The 13972-nt window shown below is 34.8% G+C and overlaps 1 protein-coding gene across 1 annotated transcript; it reads right to left on the bottom strand.

Moving 5' to 3' along the window:
- Positions 1–227: 227 nt before the first annotated feature.
- LOC119675288 lies at positions 228–2101 on the bottom strand. Its single transcript, XM_038086482.1, has 2 exons — positions 329–2101; positions 228–251 (listed from the first exon to the last, which is right to left on the bottom strand). Exons 1-2 carry the CDS (start codon positions 2099–2101, stop codon positions 228–230), a joined length of 1797 nt encoding a protein of 598 aa, XP_037942410.1.
- Positions 2102–13972: the final 11871 nt, after the last annotated feature.

The following is a 13972-nucleotide window of genomic DNA, read 5'->3' as shown; positions in this document are numbered from 1 at the left end:
CTAAAAATGGCATCAGTCCAGCAAGTGTACTTGCAGGTTTTACTGTTTGGTTGCGTTCTAACTGATTTAATTCTTCTTTTAGTTCTGACTGTTGTATGTACTTCACTATATGCCTGAGTGACAGCTCCAGTTCCATAGGGCTTAGAGCCATAGTGATATTGCTTAAATTGGTTCGCCTTGCCCGATTTACAAATCGCAGCATATATCCCACCGTATGTAGTAGAGTTCTAAATGAATTCCTGTGATTGATTCTATCGATCCAATGGATATCGTAATCAGTTGAGATTAAGGCCACTTCCCTTGTCGTTTGTTTCCATTCAGGATTCACCGGATCAATACAGAGAGTTTTATTGAATTCGCCAGGCCAGTTGCTTTCGGAACCATGAAGAAAGAGTGGACCGTATAACCACAAGTTATTTTCGAGTAATTGAGCTGGCTTGATACCCCGTGATAATGAGTCAGCTGGGTTGTCCTTAGATCTTACGTGACGCCATTGATTAGGCAAGCTAATTTCCTGAATTGCATTGATTCTATTTGCTATGAATTGTTGATGCCTTGCTGATGAAGAATTGATCCAGAAGAGAACGATTTCTGAATCAGTCCAATAATATGTTGCTACATCATGATTTATATTGTTCTTAACCTTTTTCATCAATGTCGCTCCTAATAGAGCTGAACACAGTTCTAACCTTGGAATCGTTTGTTTTTTGAGTGGAGCAACACGAGACTTGGAACACAACAATCGATTTATTAGTCGACCATCCATTAGTTTCGCTCGAACATAGACTGCGGCTCCGTATGCCTTTTGTGAAGCATCACAAAATACGTGCAATTGTATTGATTCAAGTGCTGGCATCTGTTTTCCGAATATATGACGATCTATTTTAAATTGCTCTAGTACTTGTAGATCGTCATAAAAGGTAGTCCACCTAGTGTATATTTCGGTTGGTACTGCTTCGTCCCATGTTAATTGTAGTTGCCATAGGTCCTGAATTAGTATTTTTGCTGTTACGAGTACTGGACCTAGTAGTCCCAATGGGTCGAAAATTTTGGCTAGGTTCGAAGTAATGGTTCTTTTAGTAATGATTTTTAGTGGATCCAGTTTTAATTTTATGCGAAATTGATCTTCTTTTGGTTGCCAAGTCAATCCTAATGTTTTGATTGATGTTGCGTCGTCACTTTGAAAGTCCAAATCAACTTCTTGATCTTCTTTTGCAATATTTTGAAGAAGTGACGGATGGTTGGCACACCATTTACTTAGCTTGAATCCTGCTGATTCCAACAAACCTTTTAACTGAGTTTGTATATCTTTGGCAGTTTGGAGACTATTTGATCCACTTAGGCAATCATCTACGTAGAAGTCATTACTTAGTGCTGCTGCACCTAGTGGATATTTTTGCAACTCAGATTTCGCCAACTGTTGTAAGCATTTAGTAGCCAGATATGGGGCTGATCGTGTTCCATAGGTGACTGTTTTTAATCGATAAAATTGTAAGGGTTCGTTAATATTGCTTCTCCAGACTATTAATTGATATCTTTGATCTTCGGGCTGAATAATAATTTGTCTGTACATTTTTTGAATGTCAGAACAAAAGACAAATCTTGGGCACCTGAATCGAAGTAAAATCGCAAACAATTCCTCTTGAATTGTAGGGCCAGTAAACATTGTATCATTTAACGATAGTCCACTACTCGTCTTGCACGATGCATCAAATACCACTCTTAATTTCGTGGTGCTGCTATCGGGCCGTAAAACGCCATGATGTGGGATGACATAATGAGGATTAACTTGGTTGATGTCAACCCTTTCCATGTGTCCGAGATCAGCATATTCATTCATGAACTGTACATACTGTGTTTTGAGTATTACATCCTTATCGAGTCTTCTTTCCAACGCTAAAAACCTGTTAATGGCAATGTGTTTTGACTCACCAAGCAACGATGGATCTTGCTTGAAGGGTAATCTGACACTGAATTGACCGTCTTGATTCCTTTTCATATAAGTTGCAAAATGAGACTCGCACAACTCTTCGGAAGGAGACAGATTTTTGTTTGCCTTTTCTGGTTCATCTAGTTGCCAGAACCGCTCGATAACCTTCATCGTATCTTGCTCATCTTCAGAGCATATTCCACAAACTTGTGGTGAAATAATTGAATTTTGGTTAGATATTTTTCCCACCACAAGCCACCCAAGCAATGTGTTCTGTAGGATGGGGAGACCTCTGCCAAGGTTTATTTGGCCGATGGACAATAGTTGATGAGAAAACTCAGCTCCAAGTAGGAGATCGATTTTGTTTGGGGTATTGAACGACGGATCTGCCAGATTGATGTTCTGTGGTATTTTCCAGCTTGAGCTTTCAATATGAATGCTCGGCTGGTCACACACAATCTTAGGTAATACATAAGCCTCTATTCGGCTGCTAAATCCGTTAATTCTGGACGAGAAAGCTAAATTGATTCGTTGTTGCGCATCTTGTTTTTTTTGCCCCACACCTTCTGCAGTAAAAGCAAAATTGATCTTACAGCGCTGAGGACCTAGGATAAGTGAATAATTAAAAACACTGAATGTCAAATATTTCATAGATATTACCTCGAATCCTCACGACTGGTTCGCAAACAGGTCTTTTGGTTTGTCGGTCTCACTTTCGTTTGCAATGAATTTTAATTATAATAGAATTTTAATTATTATTTAGGAAAAAAAGAAACTAGCACTCAAACACATTTATGGAACAAATCAAAACAAAAAAACCTGCAATATGAGAAATGTCATTTTAATTTGTTTTGTTATAATTTTCGTTTGATCGCCAAAAGTTGCAGTGAGTAATAAGAGAAGCTGAGAATGCAGCGTAAACATTGCAAGGTAAGAGAATCAATAACAAAATAATGGAAAGCTTTCGTGAGTCTCGAAGTAGAAGACATTAATTAAGTGCATTGACCGTGAAACGGCGGATTAAAAAAGTATGAGTTAAGCAGTTAGAAAAAAAGCAAATAAAAGGGGCATTCGAAGGATCTTCGGTCTTCTTGGTTGAGTTTTCGTGAACGGAACGGGCAGAATGTATGACAGAGTTTAACTTCAGTGATCCGCAAAGAAATACATAAGAAAAAAAGTAAAAAAAAATATATATGAAACTCTTATCGGAAACGGTGTGAAGTTGTTAATATATAAATTTATACTCTGGAACAGTGTTTTATACCATAACTATCAAGTATTTTAAATAAAAAAAAATTATATATTTCAATAATCTCTATCCAATGAACGTTTTTTTTTTAATACCAATAAATCAAGTATCGAATGCATTGAATGTGATAAAATTCAAACTGATACCTGGAACAGCAACGGTGACGGCAACAGTAGCAGTGACGCGAGCGTTAACAACAATAAGGCATAAATTGCCAGAATAGCAATAATAACTAAATAAATTACTTAAATGAAGTGTTTAAAGAAGTTCAAATATATTACTAACTAAATTATAAATACGAAACTAAACAATAGAAAAGAGTTAACATCTAATAATTTTTATATTTCAATAATATATATCCAATGAACGTTTTTTTTTATCAATAAATCAAGTATCGAATGCATTAAATGTAACAAAAATCAAAACTGACACCTGGGACAGCAACGGCGACGGCAACAGTAGCAGTGGCGCGAACGTTAACAACAATAAGGCATCAATTGCCAGAATAGCAAGAATAACTAAATGAATACTGTTACATATTACATTAATTATTTATTTACTTAGTTTTTTTTTTTGAAAGTACTCCGAGTTAAGTTTCTTTTATATAATAATTAAGATATCCATGAAATTTAAATATAATTAATTGAAGCATGTTTTGTTTTAGCTTTTTGAAGTATTAATTAATTTTCTAAGAATATCCATGATAGATAAATATAATTATTTGAAATATGTTAAATCGTGTAATGTATTTTTTTTTATAATTATTTGTAATTTAATTTGGCCTATTAAATTTTTGGTTGTTGAGTTTTTTTGTACTGAACCCTGGTATACGCTGAGTATACCCCGGCCGCGGTAGAGGCCGGAAAGGTCGTTACAAATGGCGCCCGAGCAGGGACACACTTTCAAGCTAATGTGACCACAGAATAAAACTAGAATCAAGACGAAGAAAAAAAATAAGTGCACCATGTCGATCATTGCTTCATCGTATGGTCAAATCATAGACCAGATATGTGAATGGCCTGTAAGGTACAACGGAGAGAGGGATCCATTAGAGTTTGTAAAAAGAATCGAAGAACTAGCCGACCTCAATCACATCGATATGAATCTAGTTGTCAGCACGATGCCCGTACTGCTTGAAGATAAAGGTCTGTTGTGGTACCGCAACAACAATAAGCGTTGGAATCTCTGGTCAAGCTTCAAGGCAGACTTTTTTAAATTTTTCCGTCCACATAGATATTTTGAAAGAATGGAAGAACTTCGTACAGAGCAAGTTAAAACAAGTCGAAGTCAGGTACAGGAAGCGAACAGCAATCGCCTGATAATTGAGCATCCAGAAACGATGCCATTACTAAATACCACCAAATGCGTACCAACTACAGAAACAGGGAAGAACGTTACTTACAGTGTGAATCTGAAGCCATATGGGCTACAAAATAAGAAAAGTTACCAGCAACAAAATAATTCTAAAGTTAAGCAAACAACAACACAAATAGATAGCATTACAACGTTAAAGACACCACTACTATCCAAGTCGAGCATGATACCAAGCATGCAAAGTCAAACTTACCCAGCGCGACACTCAGTAACACCGCTAGAAAATATACAAGAGCAAACCTCAAGTAAATACCTCGTAGTACCATTGCAACATCCCAGACCTATCGAAGAGTTACAAATTCCAACACAAGAAGTACAACATCTGCGTTGTTCGAAACTCATCAAAGAAAATTCAAAAGTACAACCACAGCAAGGACTACAAACCGTTACGCCAGTCGAAGAAAACCCTCATGTGCAAGATGCACAAACACAACAGTTTAAAGAAAAACCACTGATTACATCATTGACCGAATTAAAGGCACAAGTTGTAACACGAGAAGTACAACCACAACCCGTCGAAGAAAGTCCGCTGGTGCTAGACACACAACCGCAACGGGATCCTCATTTCCACGAAGAACAACCGATCACACCATCGAGCGAATCACAGATAAGAGATATTCCAGTACAACAAGATCGACAGAAGATTACAGTCGTCATTACAAAAACAAGCCAGGTTCAACTGAAGCAAGCAGCACCAAGTTCTCCAGCATCACCAGGTCCTCAACGAATCTCGCTCATTCACGCCCTTCAACTAAAACAACTATCACAACAAGAGAAAGATCGTTCTATGCAGCCGGAAGAAATGTTGAATAATCCTCTAACACAAGCACGATGTCTCAGAATTCGAAATTCATCCAGCATTCAAAATCTGCCGAAACCAATTGATAATGTGGAGTTGATTCAGCAAAAAGGTGGTGTTCATTATAGCAAACGCCAAGACGAATTTTTCAAAGTATTTAAGTGTCCCAAGAAACGAAAAAGGAACTGTGCAAGCAGATAGGAATTTAGTTTTTTTCGCTTACCGAAAATAAGGAGGGAATGTAAGGATCAATTTTGCAGTAAAAGCAAAATTGATCTTACAGCGCTGAGGACCTAGGATAAGTGAATAATTAAAAACACTGAATGTCAAATATTTCATAGATATTACCTCGAATCCTCACGACTGGTTCGCAAACAGGTCTTTTGGTTTGTCGGTCTCACTTTCGTTTGCAATGAATTTTAATTATAATAGAATTTTAATTATTATTTAGGAAAAAAAGAAACTAGCACTCAAACATATTTATGGAACAAATCAAAACAAAAAAACCTGCAATATGAGAAATGTCATTTTAATTTGTTTTGTTATAATTTTCGTTTGATCGCCAAAAGTTGCAGTGAGTAATAAGAGAAGCTGAGAATGCAGCGTAAACATTGCAAGGTAAGAGAATCAATAACAAAATAATGGAAAGCTTTCGTGAGTCTCGAAGTAGAAGACATTAATTAAGTGCATTGACCGTGAAACGGCGGATTAAAAAAGTATGAGTTAAGCAGTTAGAAAAAAAAGCAAATAAAAGGGGCATTCGAAGGATCTTCGGTCTTCTTGGTTGAGTTTTCGTGAACGGAACGGGCAGAATGTATGACAGAGTTTAACTTCAGTGATCCGCAAAGAAATACATAAGAAAAAAAGTAAAAAAAAATATATATGAAACTCTTATCGGAAACGGTGTGAAGTTGTTAATATATAAATTTATACTCTGGAACAGTGTTTTATACCATAACTATCAAGTATTTTAAATAAAAAAAAATTATATATTTCAATAATCTCTATCCAATGAACGTTTTTTTTTAATACCAATAAATCAAGTATCGAATGCATTGAATGTGATAAAATTCAAACTGATACCTGGAACAGCAACGGTGACGGCAACAGTAGCAGTGACGCGAGCGTTAACAACAATAAGGCATAAATTGCCAGAATAGCAATAATAACTAAATAAATTACTTAAATGAAGTGTTTAAAGAAGTTCAAATATATTACTAACTAAATTATAAATACGAAACTAAACAATAGAAAAGAGTTAACATCTAATAATTTTTATATTTCAATAATATATATCCAATGAACGTTTTTTTTTATCAATAAATCAAGTATCGAATGCATTAAATGTAACAAAAATCAAAACTGACACCTGGGACAGCAACGGCGACGGCAACAGTAGCAGTGGCGCGAACGTTAACAACAATAAGGCATCAATTGCCAGAATAGCAAGAATAACTAAATGAATACTGTTACATATTACATTAATTATTTATTTACTTAGTTTTTTTTTTGAAAGTACTCCGAGTTAAGTTTCTTTTATATAATAATTAAGATATCCATGAAATTTAAATATAATTAATTGAAGCATGTTTTGTTTTAGCTTTTTGAAGTATTAATTAATTTTCTAAGAATATCCATGATAGATAAATATAATTATTTGAAATATGTTAAATCGTGTAATGTATTTTTTTTTATAATTATTTGTAATTTAATTTGGCCTATTAAATTTTTGGTTGTTGAGTTTTTTTGTACTGAACCCTGGTATACGCTGAGTATACCCCGGCCGCGGTAGAGGCCGGAAAGGTCGTTACAACATGCTGAGGTCTTTTTCGGGTTTTCACCTAACTTCTTAATTATTTGATCGGTTATCAGGTTGACTTGGGAGCCGGAATCCAATAATGCTCTGCACTCAATTTCTCTTCCATTGTTGCCTTTAACGACAACACGTGCAGTTCCTAATACCACATAATTTTTTTGGATGTTGAGATTGTTGGAGAACAGAGAAGCAGGATTTTTTGATAATGATGCCTTCTTAATCATGGATGCTTCAAGTGTGCCTTCTAAATGCAGCAAGGTGTTGTGTTTTTTGCTGCATTTTAAGCAACTGCCTGATGTGCAGTCTTTTGTGAAGTGACCATTTTTTAGACAATTGAAACATCGTTGCAATGATTTTATGAGATGTAGCCTCTTAGCTGGGGTGTCATCCAGGAACTGCTTGCATAGATGAATTGGATGATTATCTCTCTTGCATATTGGACATTTAGCTGGTGCAGTGTTAGTTGTAGCCACTGTCTTAACCCATTTTTTAATTGATGAGCTATTATTTATTGTTTCTAGCGATTGGAACCTTTGTTCAATAAATTGAAATAGTTCCTTCATAGTGATCAGCTCTCGATTGTTTGATAATGACTGCTCAAATGCTGTTTGTGTGATCTTGTCTAATTTCTTCAACGTCATATGAACAATTATGACGTCCCAATGTTCGACTGGAATGTTCTGCGCCTTAAGTCCCAATAAACACTCTTGTGAAATGTCATGCAATGTTTTAAGGCCAGAAGCGGTTTCAGTTGTCATTGCTGGTAATGCGAATAATTTGTTTAACAATGCGGTAACTAATAATCTACCATTATTGTATCTAGCCTTCAGAATCTCCCATGCGGTAATGTAGTTCTCAGCTGATGCTGGCAAATGCTTTATCAGGTTTTTGGGCTCACCAATCAAGTTAGTTGTTAAGTAGAACATCTTTTGGATAGGTTTGAATGGTTGTTCGTCTATAAGTTGTGTAAACAGGTCTCGAAACTCTACCCACTTCAGCTGGTTTCCGTCAAATATTGGAATTGTTAACTGTGGTAATTTTACTGCCTGAATTGTTGAATCGTGCTGGTAGTGAGAATTGAATGATTTTAGCTTGAGTTTCAAACAAATCTCCATGTCTTGGAGTTTTTGACTAATTTCATAATACAATTCCCAGGAGTACCCTTCAATGAATTCTTCTGATGTAGAATTCCATATTTTTTCATTGTTGTTATCGAATGCTTTGTGATAACCTTCTATCAAAGCAAGCTTGCAAGAATAAAAAACTTCATTTTGAGATTCTTGGCTTGCCATTTCAATTTCTTGACTGGATCTGTCAATGACATTTATGAGTGCTCGTTGATTACGCAACACTCTTGATAATTCTTCATTTTGTTGAAGCTGCATTGGATTTTGATTGTGTTGCCTTGGCGGCTTTTCCTGAGCATTTTCTACCTCTTGCATTTCGATTAATGCCTTGTTAAAAATACCCAAGTATTTGTTTGTCAATTCAGTCATTTTTTCATAGTAGCCCGTGGTGAAATACTCGTCTTCTGTATCTTCAGCCATAGCTTTACAAGATAATAACGTGTTGTGGTTCTTCTCTAACCTTGACCATTGTTCAGTTAATCGTAGAATTCTATCCTGATAATAGCGATTCGTCTTCCTTGAGGCTGGATCCTTCTTGAAGTTGCTGATTATCCTCTCGATTTCAGCTCCTATAGCTTGTTGTTGATCAATAAGTGTGTTGAAATGCTCCATGATAATACCGTTCCTATTTATTGTCCTTATAGGAATATCACGTCGGGGTCACCAAAATATGTTGAGAATGCTTTTATTCTCAAGTTTCTATCAATTTGTATTTGTATACCGGAATTCCACCAAGCACATGTAACTTGTTGGACGGTATATTTGTATACTTTTTATATTCTTGAAGATACCACCGAGCACATAAACCCGTTGGTAATTTTATGAAAAGAAGATAAGTTCTATTCAAATTTGTATCATCGAATACACTTTATTAAAAGAATTGATTTATTTATATACATTTTTCTTATAATAATTACTTACTAAAACTTATTACGTACAATAATTTACTGACCCAATTTAAAACAATAATTAATATCAAGCAAAAAATATTACTTATAATGACACATAAAATATTCAGCAAAACAATAAATAATTAATAGCAAGCAAATTACATAACATATTTAGCAAACAATGAATAATAAATTATTTAAAATGTGTTCTTGCCCTAGTTATAAAATAAACACTAATCAGCAAAAATATAACCTATTAATATATTACGATTACGTTAAATGCATTTTATCATGGGTCAGCAAAAGACAAAATAAATGTAATACTTAACAATGAAGATATATACATTCTTATGTATATATATATATACATTATTTGTATGATCTATTTATGAAAAATTTCTTAAGAAACTTTACAGGTAGTGAATGAAATTAACTACGGTATTTTACTGATCTTTTTATTTTAACTACTGTGCTTAATGACCAATAAACCTAAAAAAAATATGAATATGGATGCAGATAAAGCATTTTTAGATGCTTTCATCGAATGTTAATAAAAGTAATCGCTGTTTGTGGGATGTCTTAAGCTGTGAATATAAAGATCGCAAAAAAAAACGCGGCATATATAAAATATACAAAATTATAATCAATTATAAGCAAAGCACAACCTATACGTTAACTATCAATTTTTTCAATTTTAAAATTTTATTTTAAACACAAATTTTCACAACATTACCCGCAAAAGCACTCTTTAAAAATTTTGCCTACTCTTGTGTATCATACCTGTTCAAATTCGGTCGCTAGAAGAAATTTGAGCAAGAGAGAGCGCAACTCGTATGACATAGCAGTATGATAGTCTGCACCCCACTTTCAGTTTCGGTGTGTACTTTGGATTCGGACACGATTTGCGATTATGGCCAATCTTCCAGCAGTTATAACAACCATTAATCGGTCGCTTCTCGTTCGGACTTGTTGGACGATGGTGACCAAATCTAGAACAATTAAAGCAGCGGTTTGCATTTTGCCTTGGATTGCCAGCTAAATAATCAGATGGAACTTTCACTGAGGTCTTCGTTTCATGTATGGCATCCGATTTACTCGCTGTGCCGCGTACAGCTTCACGTAATTCGAACAGGGCAATCGCAACCTTTAGTTTATTTAAATTTTTAGCAGTGTTAAATAAAGCGAAGTCTGGAATACGATTGTTTAAACCTTCTTATATAAAAGCAACTAACTTCAACTTGTAACGACACTTTTTTGGTGACGTTCAAAAATATTTAGTTTTTGCTGGGGCATCCTCAGCCGTCGTCCAGAGTCATTACAATGAATTTATTTTTTCCGGGGACGTAGGTTTTAAAAAAAAAAAGAAAATGGAAACGTTCGTTTACTAGATTGAATTGTATAGTTTATTTACTTTGAAAGACAATATTCCAATAATTATTCCAACGTATGATAAAGTTATTTCAATTACAATGTGATTATAAATAAATTTATAGTTTATTTACTTTGAAAGACAATATTCCAAAAGTTATTCCAACGTATGATAAAGTTATTTCAATTACAATGTGATTATAAATAAATTTATAGTTTATTTACTTTGAAAGACAATATTCCAAAAATTATTCCAACGTATGATAAAGTTATTTCAATTAAAATGTGATTTTAATTAAATAAGATAAGAACAAGATATGTGCATCTTCTTTAGCTCAGGCTCCTGTTGTATTTCCTATCGTACTTGTCGATGAGATCTTCACTTGCAGTGGTTTCCCGAATTTTCTCCTCTGTTGCCTAAGACCGACTCCTTTTACACCTCTGTAAGCTACTTTAATTTTACAATTTAAAATTGGAAAGGAAACTGATTACAAATCTATCCTAGAAGAAGAAAGATATAGTACAACTCGATATGTATTATTAAAAGAAGGTATATATATATGTTTCATAGACATATAATTATGGCCGTTGTCGTAGCACCAATGCAGGACTTATATATTTCTGATATATGTTTCATAGACATATAATTATGGCCGTTGTCGTAACACCAATGCAGGACTTATATATTTTTGATATATGTTTCATAGACATATAATTATGGCCGTTGTCGTAACACCAACGCAGGACTTATATATTTCTGATATATGTTTCATAGACATATAATTATGGCCGTTGTCGTAACACCAACGCAGGACTTATATATTTTTGATATATGTTTCATAGACATATAATTATGGCCGTTGTCGTAACACCAACGCAGGACTTATATATTTCTGCTATATGTTTTCATAGACATATAATTATTATTATAAATTTTCGGCGTAATACCACCTTGACGAATGTTCATCGACTCGCCTCTGCTTCATAATTTCGCTGTCTTAAATACTCCTACGCCGGAGCTTTCGTCTAGCGTATTTTAAATTCTTCCGTTCGTTTACCTGCTGTGTTTTGCAGCGTACTGTGCTTTTATTCTTGGCCGTGTAGCCGCTGTGCTTCTGATCTTGCCGTATTTCGCTGCGCTTTTGACTTTGTTTTCGTCGTGTTTTGTTTTGACAATTTGTTATTTTAACACGCGTTTTAAAATCGTCAATAAACAATAATTTTATTTGTTATATAAAATAAAATTATTAAAATTAAATTTAAATTATAAATTATATTAAATTAAATTTTAGTTTTAAATTATAGTATTAAATTATAGTATTAAATTATAATATAGTTTAAATTATTGTAAATAAATTAACTTAACCAAAATTTGAATTTTTGTGAAATTCAATTCTGTGTTAATTCAGTGCCTAGTTTTTTATGTAGGAGGAAATTTGGTGTCAAAATTTCCGTCCTTACAAACTCTATAACATCGCTGGCGTGAGCAATAGACTCCATTTCCATTGTATAACGGTGGATACTCCAGTGAATACTCCGACATCAGGTGCCCCCTCCAACGGGTTTGGATGCATATATATGTGATGAGCGTGATTCTTTGTAATTCGAGATATTTCTTCCTTGATTGTCGGAGCACGTAGTTGTTTATGCAGCTGTTCATTCGTTATATACCAAGGTGCATTTGTGATCATTCGTAGTGTTTTAGATTCAAAACGCTGGATAATTGCCAGGTTTGAGTTTGCTGCAGTATCTCATAATTGGACTCCATAACTTCATATAGGTTTTAGTACAGTTTTGTATATAAGCACCTTATTGTCTAGTGACAGTTTGGAATTTCGGCTGAGGAACCAAAATAAGTTTCGTAATTTGAGAACCAAGGCTTTGCTTTTTTTAAATATGTGTGGTTTTCAGGTTAGTTACTATCCAGATGTATGTCCAAGTATTTTGCTTCTACAGCTTATGGTAATTGAGTATTGTTTATTAAAACAGGCGGGCGCGTAGAACGTTTTGTAGTAAATGTTACTTGGACAGATTTTGACTCATTTGGTTTGATACGCAAGTTTTTCATCCAGAGAGCAACATTGTTAAAGCAGGTATATAATTTGGTGGAGGCACGAATTGGGTCACTGTCAACTGATAGAACAACTGTATCGTCTGCAAATGTACCGATAACACTCTTATCGGTAAGGGGAAGATCCGCAATATATAGAAGATAAAGCATTGGAACCATTATGCTACCTTGAGGTACTCCTGCTCCTATATCACGAAGTACTGTAGTTTCATTTCGATGCTTAATGAAAAAGTGCCTTGCCGAGAAATATGATTTAATAAATATGAAAAAATTTAGGGATAGTTTGAAGGTCTCCATGCCATACTCGATCAAAAGCTTGTGAAATATCTATATGTGCCGCATTGCATTTTTTCTTATCATCCATCGCACTATGGATATGTCCGTCAAGTCTATGAATTTGTGCTGTTGTGCTATGTTTTTGGCGAAAGCCGAATTAATGGTCAGGAATAAGTCTGTTTTTTTGAATAATCGGTGCAAGGCGCTTTAGAAACAGTATTTCCATAACTTTCGACAGGATCGGAAGTAGAATTATTGGGCGATATGATTTGACATCTTCTGGGGTTTTCCCTGGTTTCGGTATCATGGAAATTTGCGCTATATTCCACTGTGGCGGAATAAATCCCCGTATTATCACAGCGTTAGGTAGATGAGTGAGAAATACAAATCCTTTTGGCGGTAGCTGCTGCAGGGCCATTCCTGTGATCAAATCGTATCCTGGAGCTTTTTTTACTTTTAAATTCGCTATTACATCCCTAATTTCATTAATGAAATATCTTTTGACGGATTCGAATAGCAAAGAAAGGACAAACACAAATATTTAGTTTTAATTTTATTGAAAATTTGGCTGACCATACAACGCTGTTTCGAGTATTGCCAAGTACTTTTATCAGTGGTCTTTGGAAATAATCGAATTTTATTTAATTAGTTTATAGTCCGTATATAATTTGTTTGGACTGCAAGTGCCAGGCTTAGAACTCGTGCCTGTAAGCCTGGCGCCACGTAACACTTCGTTCAATAATTTGTGTGACTAACTAATTAAAACACATTTTTCTGCCAAAATTCGTTTTTATTCATCAACATAGTCCCCTTTTAGGGAGATACAATCACTCCAACGCTTTTGCAATCTTTCGATACCGCCTTTGTAAAACGATTTTTCTTTGCCTTCAAAATAGGCGTTAGTTTTGGCGATTACTTCATCATTACTTTATCAGCCAAATCTCTTACCACGGAGCATCTTTTTGAGGTCTGCGAAGAGCCAGTAGTCGCTGGGGGCCAGATCTGGAGAATACGGTGGGTGTGGCAGCAATTCGTAGCTCAATTCGTTCAATTTTGCCATCGTTTTCATCGA

Source organism: Teleopsis dalmanni, chromosome 2, assembly GCF_002237135.1.
Source record: "Teleopsis dalmanni isolate 2A chromosome 2, ASM223713v2, whole genome shotgun sequence".
NCBI lineage: Eukaryota > Metazoa > Arthropoda > Insecta > Diptera > Diopsidae > Teleopsis > Teleopsis dalmanni.
This window is presented reverse-complemented; position numbering and strand designations above follow the sequence as displayed.